Source organism: Musa acuminata, chromosome BXJ2-8 (assembly GCF_036884655.1).
Source record: "Musa acuminata AAA Group cultivar baxijiao chromosome BXJ2-8, Cavendish_Baxijiao_AAA, whole genome shotgun sequence".
Taxonomy (NCBI): domain Eukaryota; kingdom Viridiplantae; phylum Streptophyta; class Magnoliopsida; order Zingiberales; family Musaceae; genus Musa; species Musa acuminata.
Genome location: NC_088345.1, coordinates 10,773,813 through 10,792,175, shown reverse-complemented (window position 1 = coordinate 10,792,175; position 18,363 = coordinate 10,773,813). Strand labels below are relative to the sequence as shown.

Sequence of the window (18,363 nt, the reverse complement as noted above, 5' to 3'; positions counted from 1 at the left end):
TAAATCGAACAAGCAATATCTTAAGCCATAAATCGAACAAGAAATAATAACATCGAGGTAAGCCCAATGTAAATAGATTCCAACATCGTCAATTCGACAGACGGGATTAGAGCCAAACTAACATCAAATATTCACAGAAGCACATGTCCGCTAATATATATACGAATCCCTCGCCCGCGGTTCATAAAGCGCTAACCCTAATTGACGGAGACCGGGTCGGCTGCCGGGACCCTGACGTAGCCCGCCTTGGGGCTCTCGTCGGCACCCTCCTCCTCGTCGCTGTACTCATCGGAGCCGCAGATCTCATGCCGGTGGGTGACGAGGGACCAAGCCAGGCACATGGTGGCGGCGGTGATGGCGCCGCACCCGACCCCGAAAAGGAGGCCGATGACAACCACGAGGCCGTCCTTAGCGCGGTCATGGAGGGAGCTGAACCCGAGGGCGGCGGGCTCGGCGGGGACGACCTCGCTGCGAGGGAGGAGAGCCGGCCGGGCGATCCTCGTGGGGCGGGGATCGGGGTGGAAGTTGCGGATGGGGGCGATGATGCGGTACACGTAGACGAACACGGAGGTTTGGTGGAGGCCGGGGAGGGCATCGTCGGACGAGGCAGTTGTAGTGATAGTGTAGCTGACGAATACGGTGTTGAACGGGATGCCGGGACGCGCGGAGGCGTTGGCGGAGAGGAGGGAGAGCACGGCGAGGAAGAGGACAACGGCGGCAGGGTCGGAGGAAGCCATTGCGGGTTCAGAGAAGGGAAAGGCACCGCGAGAGAAATAGAGAAGGAGCACGAGTTGGCCCATTTATAGACGGGGCTTCGACTTGATTCGGTCCTTTTCGATGTTCGGCTGTAAATTGGGCCGGCTGAACCTATTTAATTGGGCCCAGGCGGTCGACAACCCATTAAAATAGTGACAAGATGTGAGCTTGCAATGTTGGCGTGCATTAACCATATGCTAGACCAATGGGTGTCACCACATATTGACCCTTTCCTGATATGAAATCTGAATCTGTCGAGTGCTGATGCAACTTTGCATGGACGAATTTTTCGATCACTGCAGGTGTCAGATTCTGGACTAGATTTGTCTCTTCAAGAGCAAGCAGTCTCGCATACCTTCATGCCTTTTGCCTCCCGAAATCATGCACATTCCCCGGAGCAGTTCCCTGGATCCTCTCGTTACAACTACCTCTGTTGCCGTCTCTTTCGACCTCTCACTTCCCACTGCATGATCTCGAATCTACTTTGAGAGCCACGCCCACGAATCCCAGATTCATAAACTAATCCAACTTGTGCTCAATTCGCTGTGCGACATTCCAAAATCATCCCTCTCCAAACGAATCACGGAACAAAAGAAGAAGAAATCAGAGAAGAAAAGAAGAAGGAAGGGAGGCAGAATCGTGGAATAGTGCATGCGGTGGATTTGATGCGAGGTGTAGAGAGATAGATGTCGTACTACGAGGAAGAGGCATATGTCCGGGGAAATATGCCTTGGCCGGGGGCGAGGATGCTGAGGGGGTCGAACTGTGCCTTGCGGGCCACAAACTGGTCCCAGTGCCGGCCGAAGTGATCCTGCCAGTGGCCCTGGGAGGGGTGACGCGCCAGGTACTGCTTCGCTCCGATGCGGGGGGCCGTGGCGGCCTGCGCCACGCGACGGTGGCGGCGGAGGAGGTCTTGCAGGCACTGGGCTGCGCAGGTGGCCGGGTTGGCTGACCGGAGCACTCCGACGATGTACATCAACTGCTCCTCCGCTCTGCCTCCGCCGTCCGGCAGCACAGCCGAGCTGTTCGCGTCCCACCTGCAATCCGAACTCCATCGATAGCTTGAATCAGTGAATGCCGTGAGACCATGTGGCAAATAATTCAGGAAAACAAGAGAGGAGAGCCCTTTCTTACTTGTCTCTTAGAAGCGGGTAAATGAGACCGAGGCCATCAAAGACAGTAGGTGAGATGTTATCCAGCAGCAAGTCTTTGAACTCTCCGATCCCAGACTTGGGCACAAACATGTTGAGCCATGGGTGAGGCACCTCCCACAGCGCTCTGCTCCTGAGCATGGTCTCCTCCATCCTCACCCTGTTGAGGAAATCGAAGTAGGAGACTTCCACACTGTAGAAATGGGAAGGTATGTGACTCATCTTCCTCAAAAGCTGTGTCACAACCTGAAAGGAAAGAAGCACATCAGCCCTTCTCCATCACGAGGCTTTGAGCTCAGTGGAGGAGTTGTTGAGAACTACCGACCTGCTCCACATCTGCGCTCTCGACTTGGTAGTCATGGATGGCGAACTCGATGCAGTAGTACACTCTGTAGCTGCCCTTGCTGTGGAACTCCGGGGTGAACCTCAGATGAGATGGGAAGGCAACGGATGAGCTGTGGAGGGAGTGCTCGTTAAGGACGATGAATCCTTCGACATAGTCCACTGCATCTGGCATTGAAACCAACAGTTCTTGGTCAACGGTGAAGGTCTCGAAGTCATCATAAAAGGCTATGACCCACTTCACTTAACCATGCCAAACCAGCGGGATCGATCAGTGAACACAAGGATCAGAGAAAGGGAAAAGCTGCGAGCTTTTCGGATTTACCCTCTGCGGAGCATCCTGGAGCAGGATCCTTGCCCTCGTTATGATGCCGAACTGGCCCAACCCACCCAGAGCCGCGAAGAACAGCTCTGAGCTTTCGGTGGACGAGCATGTTACTTGCTCTCCTTTACCTTAAACATAGAACAAGAAATCAAAATCTACATTCTATCATCACAGGGGGGGGCACGAGAGATTGCTTTGTTGTTACCTGTCACCACGTCGAGTTGCAAGACATTGCTGATCTGAGGTCCGTGCTTGAAGGTCTGGCCACTGATGCCGCCATTAGAGAGAGTCCCACCGACGCTGAGGTAGAGGTAATCGGTCCAAGACCTTGGAGCCAGCCCAAAGTTCAAGCTCTCACGTAGCAGCTCGATCCAAAGAGCCCCACCACTGACATCAGCGTAAGAGGAACCGGACTCTCCTCCACGGTGGATGCTGATGACGGAGGGCAGGGAGTCCATCTCGATGACAATGCCATCGAGGGCTTGAGCTTGGCCATGGATCGAGTGGCCCGCTCCTCTTGCTGCAACCGTGACTTTATCGAAGGATGATGAAGCAGAGAGAGAGCCGAGGAGGAGTGAGATCTCTTTCGGGGAGCGGGGTCGAAGGACTGCAGAAGGGGAGTCGAACACGATCCTTCCGAAGTCCAGAGATGAGGTGTTTGTGGTCTGGTGGAAGTTCAAGGGGCCAAAGTCCATGGGGCTCTGGATGAACTTGCATGGTGAACAGAGAGATATAAGAAGAAGAAGAAGAAGAAGAAGAAGGATATCGACTCTGGTACAGAACAGAGCAAAGTCCATCGAGGGAAGAGCTGAATATTGTTTCAATTTCTCCTAGTTCAGAGAGGGGAACATGAGAAGAAAGAATTGAACCCACTGCGAATAAGAAACTAGTAAATGACCAAACAAAATGGAATTTGAATAGGATTTCACCTATAAGAATGCAAAGAAAGGAAGCTCACTCAACAAACAAAGCCATCAAATGAAAGAAAAGTACACATGCAGAGAAATATGATTAACAAGGGAAAACAAAAGGAGAGCCAAAATGACTGGGGAAGAAAGAGGAGCTGCACTAGGTGGGCGTAAGAAGGAACCTAGAGGCACCTTAGCTGGGCTTTGAGGAGGGGGTTGGTTCTCTGGACAGGAAGAAACAAGGAGCAGCAGCACCAAATGATCAGAGAGAGAAGCTGTCACATACCTGTGAGGGGCGCTGGTACACACCCTCTACAAGAGGAGCTGGAAAAGCAGATGGGAACAGAAGTCTCCTGGTGGTGAAAAGGGCAGACGGAGAGGGTGTGTACATTTATAGGAAGGCTGCGGGGGGCAGGACAACTGCAGGTCCTGGCTGCGAATCTAATGGGACCCTAAGTCCTGACAAAACGGGTTGCATGCGAGACTCATCTCACCTCTCTCTCTCTCTCTAGCTTGCACACAGTCAAGTGGCCGTCATCAACAAGCCCCTGCTGACGCGAGGAAATCTTACTACTGGGATGCACACGCAGCCTCTCTCCTGTTCCACTGGATGGAGACACTCCAAAGGGAAGACTCCCTTCCGATCCACCATCAATCTTATCTTGTTCGCCATCCTTCTGTATGGTCATGCTCTAAATCACACTGATCAGATATCTCGGATGGTGATGGAGGAGCCGCCTGCATGATAATCCAATCCCAGGGAATGTGGTGTCACTGCTGAGACTGTTGGTGGCCCCTGAAGCTGTGATTCCACTTGTTACTCCGGTTGACCAAAGCCCTTGCTCGGGTGGCTCGGATGCCCGGTAAAGGAGGCAGGAAGGAGAGGCCCAGGAATCATATCTTTTGCAGTGGACTGCGGTGGAGAGCTGTGGCGACGTCCTCGGAGCCAGTGATGATGCTCGGCCACCACACCCCCCAAGGAGGTGCCTATAGATCGCGTGGTGCAGTCCGTGAGCCCTGCGCAAATGGCAAGCGTCACCGGCCACCTTTTTGTGGGACTCCTCCATGGTTCAGCGCCACGCTGCCCAGTCTACTGTAACTTGCCATCATCTCCGGGCTCAAAAGTTTCGTAGCCATTCCTTTTATTGTGTTCCATTGTGCTGCGTCCCTCCACATGCAGCAGCCATGAGATAAAGAATCTTTGCAGGACAGCAGCAGGGAAGAAGACGAAGGATGATTTAGTGGCCATACTATTTGAACAAGAAAGAAAAAGGAGGAGAAAAGTTCGGATAACATACTCCCTTCTCGCAAGAAAAGCAGCTTGTGTCTTCTCTGCGGCAGGATTCAACCGGCTGGTGTTCAACCATAGCTTGCTTGAAGTATGTTCCTCCTAATTTCTATCTGGGAAAAGAAGACTCCACCTGATAGATTGATGAACATTCTCCAAGTTCTGTTCTAACATCACGCCAGGATTGCCTCCTAAAAGAATGAATCGGGCATTATTATGATCCTCTCTCCTTGAAAGGGCCAAAATTACTCGAGTGGATATCCTCACTGTCATAGTAGAAAGAGCAGGCATATACTTTCACGGTCCCTTCAGCTTCGGAGACCTTCACTGGGCCCAAAGAGATTGAGGCTTTTAATGGATAACCGTGAATAGCCACTCAATTGGTGGTCCTCAGCGTACTTGCTTTCACCAGCCATTAGAGATGTCCATGATCTAATTAACTATGTGATACTATCCAAAAGATCATCCGTGTCTGCTTTATAAGCTCAAGCAAAACTAGTAGTCAGAAGGCATGAATCGGAACATTGTCTAATGTTTTGTGCTTCAATCAATCTGAACCAACCTTTAGCATGTCTTTTCCACTTGATGTGCACAAGGAGGGAAATATTGCATTAGCTTCGATCAATCGGCCTCCACTTTCTCATCCTCTGTTTCTTTCTCATAGCAAATTGTTTTCTTCTTTCAAATCACATACAAGTCCATTTTGCAAGTCCTCAAATCATCTCCCTATCACGCTCTCTCATTATTGCTCCAAGTAGAGCAATTTACGGAGCTGGCTGAATCTTTCCTGATATTAAACTGAGATTTTATAAGGAGACGCAGAAGCAACACTTGGAAGCCATCACTCAAATCCTTGGAAGGTGAGCGCACAGGACACAGAGAAGTGAGGTGCAAGTCTGCATGAGCTCCACCAGCAACAGTGGAAAGACCCTCCCCGACTTGTTCTATAGAAAATTTGAGTGCAGCATGGCGTCTTGTATCACCCTTCATCTCCTCCAGCATGGCGTCTTTTATATCTTCTCTCTCTCTCCTGGACTCCTCTTGTTGGCCAGATTGCCCGTGCTTTCCTCAGTTATCCAGGGATAGAACTTGTGAGGCCTTTTCTTATCACCAGCTCAATAGCAAACCTACTCCTTGATCTGAACCCATCCAGACCTTTAAAGCGAGTGAACCGTGCAAGGGTTATGCTCTGTGGACATTCCCAAACTGGACCTGTCAGTAGTCCTGCTAAATCTAGCCATCACATGTGCCCTGTTCTTGTTCGTGTGCAGATGTGCGTACTCAAGTTCCCAACTCCCTTGCAGGAAAGAAGATGAGGGCAATGAGCAGTTGATCTTGCCGGCCAAACCTGTGATCTGTTCACAGGACATGAATAGCAACCTGCAAGCAACCCCACAGCTGATCTCCCTGTTCCTCTCTTGCCATGCTTATCTTGTACACACCATCAGTGCAAAGAAGTCGGCGGAGACAACTTGCAGAGCTGGGAGCCTGAGACCGCTCCTGGGGTCAGACCTCGAGGATGAGAGAACTGGCACTGATTACAGTGACATCTCAGTGATATCAAATCTGGTTGCAGGTCGAGATCTCACGATAGAGCCGACGAGATCGAAAGTGGGTCACACAGAGGCATCCAGTGGCAGCTACATTGTCTGGATCATTTGTATGACTGTGTAGAGTCTCAGAGGCATTGGCGAATCTTCTCATGTGTCGGGATCTTATCAACATCCTCGGGCACGACAAATAATGGAAATCTCTACACTGTTTGATGAGAAAGATCTACTGACAGTCCCCTGTTTGGGATGATCTTGTTGATAACTCCTCACCAGTACAAACCTGAACAAGATAAGAGCTCTGATTCACCTAATTTATTCAATTAGATAGATGTTAAGGTTGAACTACTAAAAGATACTCCTCACCAGTGAAAATGAAGCTTGATTGTACACTGCTTGAATCCAGATTTTGCTGAAGCTAGATTGCTTATCAGAAAATGCAGTCACTTCTCCAGCAAAGTCAAATCTCTTTGTAGGGCTTAAAGAAATGATCTTGTCAAAAAGATATATACTCTGACATCTACATATGAAATAAATCTAAGTAACATAAATGACAAAGATTTGTCTTCACGGCACCATCAAAACAAACATTTTGCCTACAAAACTTGGTAACCATATATTGTTCAAGGTAAAGAAGGTAAAGAATCCTGAAGCAACCAACTTTGACATTACTAACCTGATAAACTCATGTTGGACTAGTGGATGATGTTGCATATTATATTCTTCCAAAAGGATTGCAATCAAACTGATCAACTAATGAAAACCCCAAAAGGATTGGTATATAATGAAAACCCCAAAACTGATCAACTAATGAAAACCCCAATGACTTGTTATATAATGAAAACCCCAATGCAACATCTATTTGGAAGAATAAACCCACTGCATCCAAACTAAAAGAAATGAATAAAGACTTCATCGATCCTCAATCTTCGTCAATATTAATAATAAACAAAGTAATAAGAAAAGAATGCCATATTATTAAATGGCATAAGCCGCCGAAGAAATCTCGGAAATGGTCTTATCTTCATTAGAAACCAGGCTTTGTTCAACGGCTTAATGAGCATGGTAAGATGAATTGTGAAATCTAATCTCAATTGTTCACAAGAATACTTTCCATGACATGATATTGCACTGAAACCTATTCATTCATGTCCAACAATAAATTTCCTCAAGTTGGGCACTGCAGATTAGTGTTATGTGTAGTTGCTCTAGCCTGTAATTAGTGTTGTACTGCAGGAATATCTTCTAAGACAGTGCCAATTTAGATAAAACAAGAAAACATAGCTAGACTGAATAACTCACAAGTTCTTATAAACCATCATATAAATTCACTTCCTTGCTCTTCTCTACTGGTCAAGGATGAGATGTTAGTAGAAAAGTATAAAGCTTTCGAAGGAAGAATAAATCCACAAAAGCAGACCATTTCGTCCTAGTAAGTTGTTCCCAAGAGGTAAAATGACTATCAACCAACTTAGTAGAAGCAGATTATAACTCATCAAAATCTACCACTCATGAAGAGAAGCAAGTATAACCAGATTCAGTAGCGTCCATCAGCCAGCTAGGGCCAACTGAAGGTAGCACATAATGCCAAAGTGTGTCTAGCTCAATTCCTCCTGTCCATGTTCTTGATAAACTAAGATGTAAAAAAAGGAGGAATTTGAGTTAAGCCTGAATATAACCAAGTCATGTACATAAGAGTCAATCCAGACCGGAAAATTGTATCGGCCTAGCTCAAGTGGTGTTTAAAACAAAAGAAAAGTGATTTTACTGCTCCAAAGAAGCACCAAGAAGAATCAAATTGCAATTCATAATATTTAAAGAAAGAAAAAGATATCTCTATACAAAGAGTGAAGTTCTAGTAATAAGCAGCGAATCAGGTTTCATCACAGCTTACCTAATTAGTTGGTCGCCACAATCATTGAGGGGTATGTTCATGGTAGTGGGTTATACCAAATTACCAGAAAAAAGCAGCATAGATTCAGGTGCTCTCTTTCTCACCGAGAAATCATGCACTCCATGGATCAAAATGCCCTGCCACATCAGATGCATCAAAAGTGACTGTGTCAACCTTCATCTTTGGATGATACCAGCTACTATATTCACACACAGAATCTATTAGTTTTCTATGTGATTGCCACATGTATCTCTTCCTGTTGGAATGGCTCCATCAGATCTCTATCATCATAAGCTGCAGCCTCGGCCTCTCAGCTCTAGCATCAGCATCAGCTTCTCCTTCAGTTTCCAGACTGCCCAGCCTCAGAGTCTGATCTGTTGGGCTGATGGCCCATATTCAGCCCATGTGGGCTTTATCAGCCCACAGCCCACATCCTCTCTTAATCTAACCCTAATTAAGATTAGGAGGGTGTGGTGGCTACGTTTTAGAGGCAGATTAAGGCTATAAAAAGGCAGCAACGAGGCAGATCTTTGAGGAAACGGGATTCCAAAGAGAAGAAGGAGATCAAGGCAGAAAAGGAAGAGAAAGAAAGGGAAGAAGACAAGGACAACGCAGAGAGACTGTTCACAATCATCTAGCAGTGTTCTCATCTCAGGTTAGATCAAATCTACAGTAGACTCTTGCTGTGATTACTTGGGGAGGTTTTAGATATTGTGGGCAGTGACGTGATCCTTGTATCCCAGTTATTCTCTTGTGGTTGTTGCTAGGGTTTTGGGCAAGTGATTGAGATTTGTATATTCATTATTCTCATAGTGGATTATCTCTAGTTTGCCACGTGGTTTTTACCCTTCACATTGAAGGGGTTTTCCACGTATATCTTGGTGTTCTGTTTGATTGTGTTTCCATTTTATTCCGCTGCGTATTTTGGTCTTCTAGTATTTGTTCCTATACAAAGGTTATTCCTCTTTTTATCCCCATCAACTGGTATCAGAGCGGGGTTTTGGTGATTTAATTTTTGTATTTGAACATGGAGACCAGTAATATTTCTCGCATGATTAGTTTAAATGGAAATAATTGGATGATATGGAAACCAAGAATGGAAGATCTTTTGTATTGCAAAGATTTGTATGGACCTTTGCAGGGGGATAGTGCAAAACCTACAACTATGACAGATGATGAGTGGAAGAGGTTAGATCGAAAAACAATTGGGTTTATTAGACAGTGGCTTGATGATAGTGTCTTTCACCATGTTTCTACTGAAATTTCTGCATATTCTCTTTGGAAAAAATTGGAAAGTCTCTATGAGAGAAAAACAGCTGGCAACAAAGCTTTTTTGATCAGAAAACTTGTGAACCTAAAATATAGAGAGGGTGCTTCTATTGCTGAGCATTTGAATGAAATGCAGAGTATTACTAACCAGTTATCCTCTATGAGAATGTCTCTTGATGATGAGTTGCAGGCATTGTTACTTCTCAGTTCATTACCAGAAAGTTGGGAGACACTGGTGGTTTCCCTCAGTAATTCTGCGCCAGATGGTATTGTCACTATGAGTCAAGTAACAAGCAGTTTGTTGAATGAGGAGTTGAGAAGAAAGAGTTCAGCAACATCTCAGAATGATTCACAGTCACTTATCTCAGAGAATAGAGGAAGGTCAAAGTCTAGAAGCAGTTCACGTATGGGTAGGAGCAAGTCAAGATCAAGAAAAGATATTGTTTGCTATAACTGTGGTGAAAAAGGACATTACAAGAACCAATGTAAGCAACCTAAGAAGAACAAGAAAAAGGGAAAAGAAGTGGAGTCTACAGAATCAAAGGATAATACTACAGCTACAGTGCAGGGTGGTGATTATTTGATTTTGTCTCCTTCTGATGATATTTTTTCTTGTGTGTGTCAGGATCTTGAGTGGGTGATTGACACAGGTGCTTCTTATCATGCTACACCTCGGAGGGAGTTTTTTGCTACATACAGGTCTGGAAACTTTGGTGTTGTCAAGATGGGCAACTATGGCACAGCAGACATCATTGGCATGGGTGATATCCATTTAAAGACCAACCTTGGCTGCAAGTTGGTACTTAAGGATGTGAGACATGTGGTTGACTTGAGACTGAATTTAATTTCAGTTGGAAGACTAGATGATGAAGACTATGAAAGCAGATTTCACAGAGGGCAATGGAAACTCAGTAAGGGTTCTCTTGTTATAGCTAATGGAAAGAAATGTCATACTTTGTACAGGTTGCAGGCTAAAGCTTATGGTGAGCAGTTAAATGCTACAGAGAAAGACTTCAGTATGGAGTTGTGGCATAGGCGATTGGGACACATGAGCGAGAAGGGGCTGCAAACTCTTTCCAAGAGAGAGGTATTACCAGATCTCAGAGGTATACATCTGAACCCTTGTATTGATTGTTTAGCTGGTAAACAACATAGAGTTTCATTTGCTAGTGCTGCTTTGTCTAGAAAAATGCATGTCTTAGACCGTGTTTATACAGATGTATGTGGTCCTTTGAGGACAAAAACTCCTGGTGGATCTGTTGATGTTCTTGGTATAAGTGGTGCACTTTATTTTGTCACTTTTATAGATGATTTTTCTAGGAAAGTTTGGGCCTATGCTTTGAAGACCAAAGATCAGGTTATTAATGTCTTTAAAGAGTTTCATGCCAGGGTTGAAAGGGAGACAGAAAGGAAATTGAAATGCATAAGATCAGATAATGGTGGTGAGTATACAGGATTGTTTAATGACTATTGCAGGTCACATGGAATCCAACATGAGATGACAGTTCCTGGTACACCTCAGCATAATGCAATTGCAGAGAGGATGAACCGCACCATCATGGAAAAGATCAGATGTATGCTTTCACAGGCCAAGCTACCCAAAAGGTTTTGGGATGAGGCTTTGAGGACTGCAGTTGATGTGATCAACTTATCACCATGTACAGCCCTAGATGGTGATGTTGCAGAGCATGTATGGTCAGGGAAAGATGTTTCCTACAGGCATTTGAAAGTGTTTGGTTGTCGTGCATTTGCACATGTTCCAGATAATGAGAGGTCCAAGCTGGATGGTAAGTCTAAAGAATGTATTTTTCTTGGTTACTCACATGATCAGTTTGGTTACAGGCTTTGGGATCCAGAAAAGCAGAAGGTGTTCAGGAGCAGAGATGTGATCTTCTTTGAGGATCAAACCTTTGAGGATTTGAAGAAGAAGGCACCGGCCAAGACTTCTGTAGAAGGATTAGCAGATTGTGACCTAGTTACTCCTCCAGTATATCAGGGTGATGGGGGAGATATGCAGGAAGATGGTGTAGAACCTGATATTGATCTACCTGTAGGACATGTTGAGCAAGAAGAAGTAGGAGAGCAAGTTCCCGCAGAACCTCAGTTGAGAAGATCTTCTAGACAACGTCAACCTTCCAGAAGATACTCTACAGATGAGTATGTGATGCTTACTGATGCAGGTGAACCAGAGAGTTACCAGGAAGCAGTTGAGAGTGAGCAGAAAGAGAAGTGGTTAGCTGCTATGCAGGAAGAGATGGATGCTCTTCAGAAGAACCACACTTATGATTTGGTGCTGCTACCAAATGGAATGAAGGCCTTGAAGAACAAGTGGGTTTTTAGGTTGAAGACTCAAGAATATTGTTCTCAACCAAAGTACAAAGCTAGATTGGTTGTGAAAGACTTTGGTCAAAAGAAAGGTATTGACTTTGAAGAGATATTTTCTCCTATTGTTAAAATGTCTTCTATTCGTGTTGCTCTTGGTATTGCTGCTAGCCAGGACTTGGAGGTTGAGCAGTTAGATGTGAAGACAGCTTTCCTTCATGGTGATTTGGAGGAGGAAATTTATATGGAGCAACCAGAAGGCTTCAAAGTCAAACGTAAAGATAATTTTGTCTGCAAGTTGAAGAAGAGCTTGTATGGGCTAAAGCAAGCTCCAAGACAGTGGTACAGAAAGTTTGATTCATTTATGACAGAAAATGGATACAAAAGAACGGCTTCAGATCATTGTGTGTACATCAAATGGTTTGGTGAGGATTTTATTATTCTCTTACTTTATGTTGATGACATGCTTATTCTTGGGAAAGATATGTCTAAAATTGACAGGTTGAAGAAGGAAATGAGTGAGTCTTTTGCAATGAAGGACATGGGGCCAGCAAAGCAAATACTAGGCATGCAGATTTCTCGTGACAGGAAAAACAAGAAGAGCTTGTATGGGCTAAAGCAAGCTCCAAGACAGTGGTACAGAAAGTTTGATTCATTTATGACAGAAAATGGATACAAAAGAACAGCTTCAGATCATTGTGTGTACATCAAATGGTTTGGTGAGGATTTTATTATTCTCTTACTTTATGTTGATGACATGCTTATTCTTGGGAAAGATATGTCTAAAATTGACAGGTTGAAGAAGGAAATGAGTGAGTCTTTTGCAATGAAGGACATGGGGCCAGCAAAGCAAATACTAGGCATGCAGATTTCTCGTGACAGGAAAAACAAGAAGATTTGGTTGTCACAGGAGAAATACATCGAGAAGGTATTGGAAAGATTCAGTATGAGCAATGCTAAGCCAGTTGGTTCTCCTCTTGCAGGTCACTTCAAGTTGTGCTCAGAACAGAGTCCGTCAAGTGATGAGGAGAAGGAGAAAATGCAAAAGGTTCCTTATGCTTCAGCAGTTGGAAGTTTAATGTATGCAATGGCATGTACGAGGCCAGACATCGCATATGCAGTGGGTGTTACTAGCAGATTTCTTGCAAATCCAGGCAAAGAGCACTGGGCAGCGGTGAAGTGGATTTTTAGATATCTCAGAGGGAGCTCTAAGGTTTGTTTAAGCTTTGGAGGTGGACCACCTGTGTTGACAGGTTACACAGATGCAGATATGGCCAGAGATATAGATACGAGGAAGTCTACTTCAGGTTATGTACTTACTTTTGCAGGGGGAGCTGTGTCATGACAATCCAGGTTACAAAGGTGTATTGCTCTCTCCACCACAGAAGCAGAATATATTGCTGCTACAGAGGTATGCAAAGAAATGTTATGGATGAAAGAATTCTTACAAGAATTGGGGCTGAAACAGGAAAATTATGTGGTGCATTGTGACAGCCAGAGTGCCATCCATTTGTGTAAGAACCCAATGTTTCATTCCAAGTCAAAGCATATAGATGTCAGATACCACTGGATTCGAAATGTATTTGAAGAGAAGCAGTTGCAGCTTCAAAAAATTCATACAGATGACAACGGAGCAGACATGTTGACGAAGACCTTACCAAAAGAAAGACAGAAGATATGCCGACAGTTGGTCGGCATGGCTTCACATTGAGGAGTCATGGGACAGCCTCCCTTTATGGGCTGAAGGGGGAGGTTGTTGGGCTGATGGCCCATATTCAGCCCATGTGGGCTTTATCAGCCCACAGCCCACACCCTTTCTTAACCTAACCCTAATTAAGATTAGGGGGTGTGGTGGCTGCGTTTTAGAGGCAGATTAAGGCTATAAAAAGGCAGCAACGAGGCAGATCTTTGAGGAAACGGGATTCCAAAGAGAAGAAGGAGATCAAGGCAGAAAAGGAAGAGAAAGAAAGGGAAGAAGACAAGGACAACGCAGAGAGACTGTTCACAATCATCTAGCAGTGTTCTCATCTCAGGTTAGATCAAATCTACAGTAGACTCTTGCTGTGATTACTTGGGGAGGTTTTAGATATTGTGGGCAGTGACGTGATCCTTGTATCCCAGTTATTCTCTTGTGGTTGTTGCTAGGGTTTTGGGCAAGAGATTGAGATTTGTATATTCATTATTCTCATAGTGGATTATCTCTAGTTTGCCACGTGGTTTTTACCCTTCACATTGAAGGGGTTTTCCACGTATATCTTGGTGTTCTGTTTGATTGTGTTTCCATTTTATTCTGCTGCGTATTTTGGTCTTCTAGTATTTGTTCCTATACAAAGGTTATTCCTCTTTTTATCCCCATCATGATCATGGTGCTGCTTGTGGCCTTGTACCTTCTTCTCAACTGCTGCCGATGCAGAGCCAAGAGAAAATTTTACAAGTCTCTCTTTAGGTACGAGGAACAAGCTTCGGATATTTTGAAGAAAGCAAGTTGTGTTGATCATCCCAAGCTTAAGTTTATGCTCTAATAGTTAAATGTGCATGCATCTCACATAATTAGACCAAACATGAAAAACAAATAGTAATTTATTCCTATCAAGTACTTGAATCATATACTATTATATCAGACATGTTCATTTTCTTTTCCCTTAATTCTATTCTCGTATCACATGTCATGTAATTTATTCTTCTTTATTCATATAGGAAAATATAATATATATGCAATTCATGTATGTGTTACACCTAAGGGAATTGACCTCTATTTGTAGATAACATCATCAGTGGAGTGACTGGAGTCAAATGTTATCTCATGTTTTGGGTTATGAATTTACCACTCAAGAATACAAGTCTCACGGGATGATTAGCATATCAACCTTATTCATATAATACTATCATGAGCCAATCTATTTTAATAAAATCTTCTTTTTAATTGTCTCATGAAAGTTATTATTTAAACAAACTCTCCCTATCAATATGTCATATTGATAGAAACTTTGAAATCATAGTATTTCAACATTACATGCAACATGAGTATTGAAATAACCAATTTATCACATCATTGCATGCATCATAAAATCATGCATAATCATAATATCTAAATACATCATTGCATGTATGATTATCATCATAACTTCTCTCCCTTTGTCATCAAAAAATAATAATAAAAAATGCAACTATAAGTTTTTAGAGATATATAAATTTTAGAACATACAAGCTAGCAAATTTAAATATGTGCAAGTTAGCATATTTACTTTTCCTTATGATGTTCAAACTAACAAGTTTTTGAAATGTACAAAATAGCATCAATTTTATATTTTCTTGAAATGTGTAACTTAGCAAAATTCACAAGATAGCATCACTCTTTCTTCTCTTTTGAGAATTGTAAGCTAGCAATTTTTGCTTCCTTTGTAATGTTCAAACTAGCAATTCTAACAAGTTTTTCATCATCCAAGTTAGCATAATTTTTTTTTTTACATCATTTTAGAAAATATAAGCTAGCAATATTTGAGATGTTCAAGAAAGTAACTTTTGCTTCTTGAAATAAGCAAGTTAGCAATCTTTACTCCTATTTTGAGATTAGCACGCTAGCATGTTTTTGCATCTTCTTGAATTGTGCAAGCTATCATGTTTTTGCATCTTCTTGAATTGTGCAAGCTATCAAATCTTTTTCTTTTGAGATGTGCACACTAGCAATTCTTTCTCCCCTTTTGTCATTGGCAAAAAGAGGAGAATAATAATACAATGGTGCAATTAATCAATTTTTAAATTATGAGAAAGATAAAGTGTCATTCTTATTGCAATATGCTATAATTGAGATAAACCTTGAATTCAAATTGAATTCAAATCAAAGCAATTTTAAATATGATTCACATCGTATGCAATACATCATATCATCAAATAAAATCATAAGTATTGCATGCATCATTCCAAATCATAAATATTTCACATTATGATAGTATCAAATATCGAGAAATCAAGATGATGATTCATATAAGAAATATCATAAGTTATAATCGAGAGAAAAAATCATCATTCATTTTCAACACATTCAATTTATCAAATTAATATTTCTTGGGTCTGCATGATACCAAAACATGGTTTTAAATCTTCAATATATAGCATGCATAATTTCAAAAAATTAAAAGGAGAAGGGAAGAATTCGAAGGTACAAAGATTTTAATCATCTCATAAACAAATGAAAGATCAAGTCATGAATCCAAAATTCCATGAATCATTTTGATAATTCTCTTTTTAAATAATCAAAATGATCATCAAAATCATTTTTTAGAAAATTCAATGAAGGCAACATAGATATATTCACATGAGAACTTGATTCATGCATAATGTCTCAATGAATCGTAAAAAAAAATTTAGAGTATCAAGTGACGAAGTCATGATTCGTGTGACAAAAAAAATTATCGATTCATGCATTCAAACCATTACTACTTCAACTCATCATGCATAGTTTAAAAAATATAAAATTATCAAATATGATACAAACAATTATTTTTAAAATACATTCTTTTTTTGTTGTTTCATTTTAAGTTATTTGTTTCATAGAGGCATGCCTTTTTCATTTATGCCAAATCAAAAAACATGCATCATTTTTAAAATAAAAAAATAACTTTCATTACAGTATACCGATAAGCCAAAAATCATAAAAATCATCATGCATAATTTTAAAATATAAATTATTAAGCATGATCATTATACATAAAATAAAATCATCGATTATGGTATCAAAATATTTAATGTTTTTATTACATCATTAAACATGTAATTTTCATAATCATTTTCAAAATTAGCTAGAAAAAGAAAAGTATGATCCCTTTTTATTTATTTATTTATTTTACATTTTATATACTAATTTAAAAATAACATCTGAAATGCATCAAGTAATTTTAAAATAAATTAAGGGGTTTTGATTACCTTGTCATCGAAAGTCATTAAGGCGTAGTTTGCCGCCTTGCCTTTGTTAGTTTGTTCTTCATCAGTTTCCTCATCGTCATCGGATGAGCTCGATTCATTCCAAAGTGTTTCCCACTTCTCGCGTTCATAACGAGTAGTTGTATTCTTTTTGTTCTTTAATTTTTGTTTCATGAACTTTTTAAATTTCATAGTGAATAGTGAGGAGTTCAAGTTCACCATCACTTAGTTTATGTTCGAGAGGTCTTCAATTATTCTAAGTCTAAAATCCTTCTTGTTCTTTGGAAGGTTGTCATCAAGTTCGTTTTGTGCCACATTGGTCATTTCGTAGGTTATTAGAGACCCGATAAGTTCTTCGATCAAAGAAGTATTCAATTTTTTTTATTCTTGAATAGCCGTTACTTTAGAATTTCAATTTTTAGAACGTGATCGTAAAACTTTACTAACAAGTTCAAAATTCAAAAAAAATTTACCAAAAGCTTTTAAACCATTGATGACATCCGTAAAACGGGTGTACATGTTAACAATAGTTTCACTCGACTTCATTCGAAATAGTTCAAAATTATGCATTAAAAGATTGACTTTAGAATCTTTAACTCTAATTGTGTCTTCGTGTGTGATTTCAAGAGTGTGCCAAATATCGAAAGTCATTTCGTACATAGAAATTCGATTGAATTCTTTTTGGTCTAAAGCGTAAAATAGAGCATTCATAGCTCTAGTATTTAAAGAAAAAGTCTTCTTCTCCAAATCATTCCAATGGTTCATCGGAAGAGAAGACATTCTAAAACTGCTTTCGATAATATTCTATAAATTCAAATCCAACAAAAACAAGAAAACTCTCATTTGAGTTTTCCAATATGTGTAATCCATCCCATTAAATAAGGGAGGACGAATGAGAGAGTGACCCTCTTGAAAGTCGAAAAGAGTCTTCTTCTCCAAATCATTCCAATGGTTCATTAGAAGAGAAGACATTCGAAAACCGCTTTCGATAATATTCTATAAATTCAAATCTAATGAAAGTAAAAAACTCTCATTTGAGTTTTTCAATATGTATAGTTTGTCCCATTGAATAAGGAAGGACGAATGAGAGAGTGACCCTCTTGAAAGCCGAAAAGAGTCATTTCTCTTAGGTGTTAAACCAAATGAGAAATTACAAGGCTTTGATACTAACTGTTAGGAACAAGTCAACACTAAGAGTTGGATGAGGGGTAAATTAGTGCAGTGGTAAAATTGTTGATTCAAATCCTTTCGTTTCGATTAAAACCAATTCCGACCAAAATCATTTCATAAAGAACTTAACTTGAAACATGTTCGTATATATAGTGAAAGTAGTAGGCAAGTAAAGTAGGGAATGGCAGTTTGCAGTAAATGTAAATTACAAGAAGTAAATACAAACTGATTTATAGTGGTTCGATCGTCGTGACCTATATCCACTCCACTGATTCCTCTTCCGTCGAGGCCATCGATATCCACTATCGGTCTTCCTTCAATAAGCGAAGACCAACTACCTTTTACACCTATCTTTTCCTTTTCACAAATTTAGGAGACAACCTTTACAAGCACTCACTCATCTTTAAACAGAATTCTAAACTTAGGTCTAGAGGAGGGGATTTCTTAAATGATTGTAATAGTGTTTTC

The 18,363-nt window shown here is 41.5% G+C and overlaps 2 protein-coding genes across 2 annotated transcripts; both read right to left on the bottom strand.

The window, feature by feature from the left end:
* LOC135619164 (uncharacterized) lies at positions 1 to 786 on the bottom strand. Its single transcript, XM_065120890.1, has one exon. It carries the CDS (start codon positions 735 to 737, stop codon positions 198 to 200), a length of 540 nt encoding a protein of 179 aa, XP_064976962.1. The 5' UTR covers positions 738 to 786; the 3' UTR covers positions 1 to 197.
* A 138-nt stretch (positions 787 to 924) lies between these two features.
* On the bottom strand, positions 925 to 6,599 carry LOC135619165 (cytokinin dehydrogenase 3-like). The gene is made up of 5 exons (XM_065120892.1): positions 2,780 to 6,599; positions 2,577 to 2,702; positions 2,233 to 2,495; positions 1,891 to 2,153; positions 925 to 1,793 (listed from the first exon to the last, which is right to left on the bottom strand). The coding sequence occupies exons 1-5, from the start codon at positions 3,369 to 3,371 to the stop codon at positions 1,451 to 1,453; spliced, it is 1,587 nt and encodes a 528-aa protein (XP_064976964.1). The 5' UTR covers positions 3,372 to 6,599; the 3' UTR covers positions 925 to 1,450.
* Between the last annotated feature and the right edge of the window lie 11,764 nt (positions 6,600 to 18,363).

What these genes read in the sequence shown, in the direction of transcription:
- LOC135619165 (XM_065120892.1), bottom strand. Translation starts at nt 3,371, where the DNA reads ATGGACTTTGCTCTGTTCTGTACCAGAGTCGATATCCTTCTTCTTCTT. An exon ending in GCAACTCGACGTGGTGACAG is followed by an intron (nt 2,703 to 2,779) that starts GTAACAACAAAG and finishes TCTATGTTTAAG; the next exon opens with GTAAAGGAGAGCAAGTAACA. An exon ending in GCTCCAGGATGCTCCGCAGA is followed by an intron (nt 2,496 to 2,576) that starts GGGTAAATCCGA and finishes TTTGGCATGGTT; the next exon opens with AAGTGAAGTGGGTCATAGCC.
- LOC135619164 (XM_065120890.1), bottom strand. Translation starts at nt 737, where the DNA reads ATGGCTTCCTCCGACCCTGCCGCCGTTGTCCTCTTCCTCGCCGTGCTC.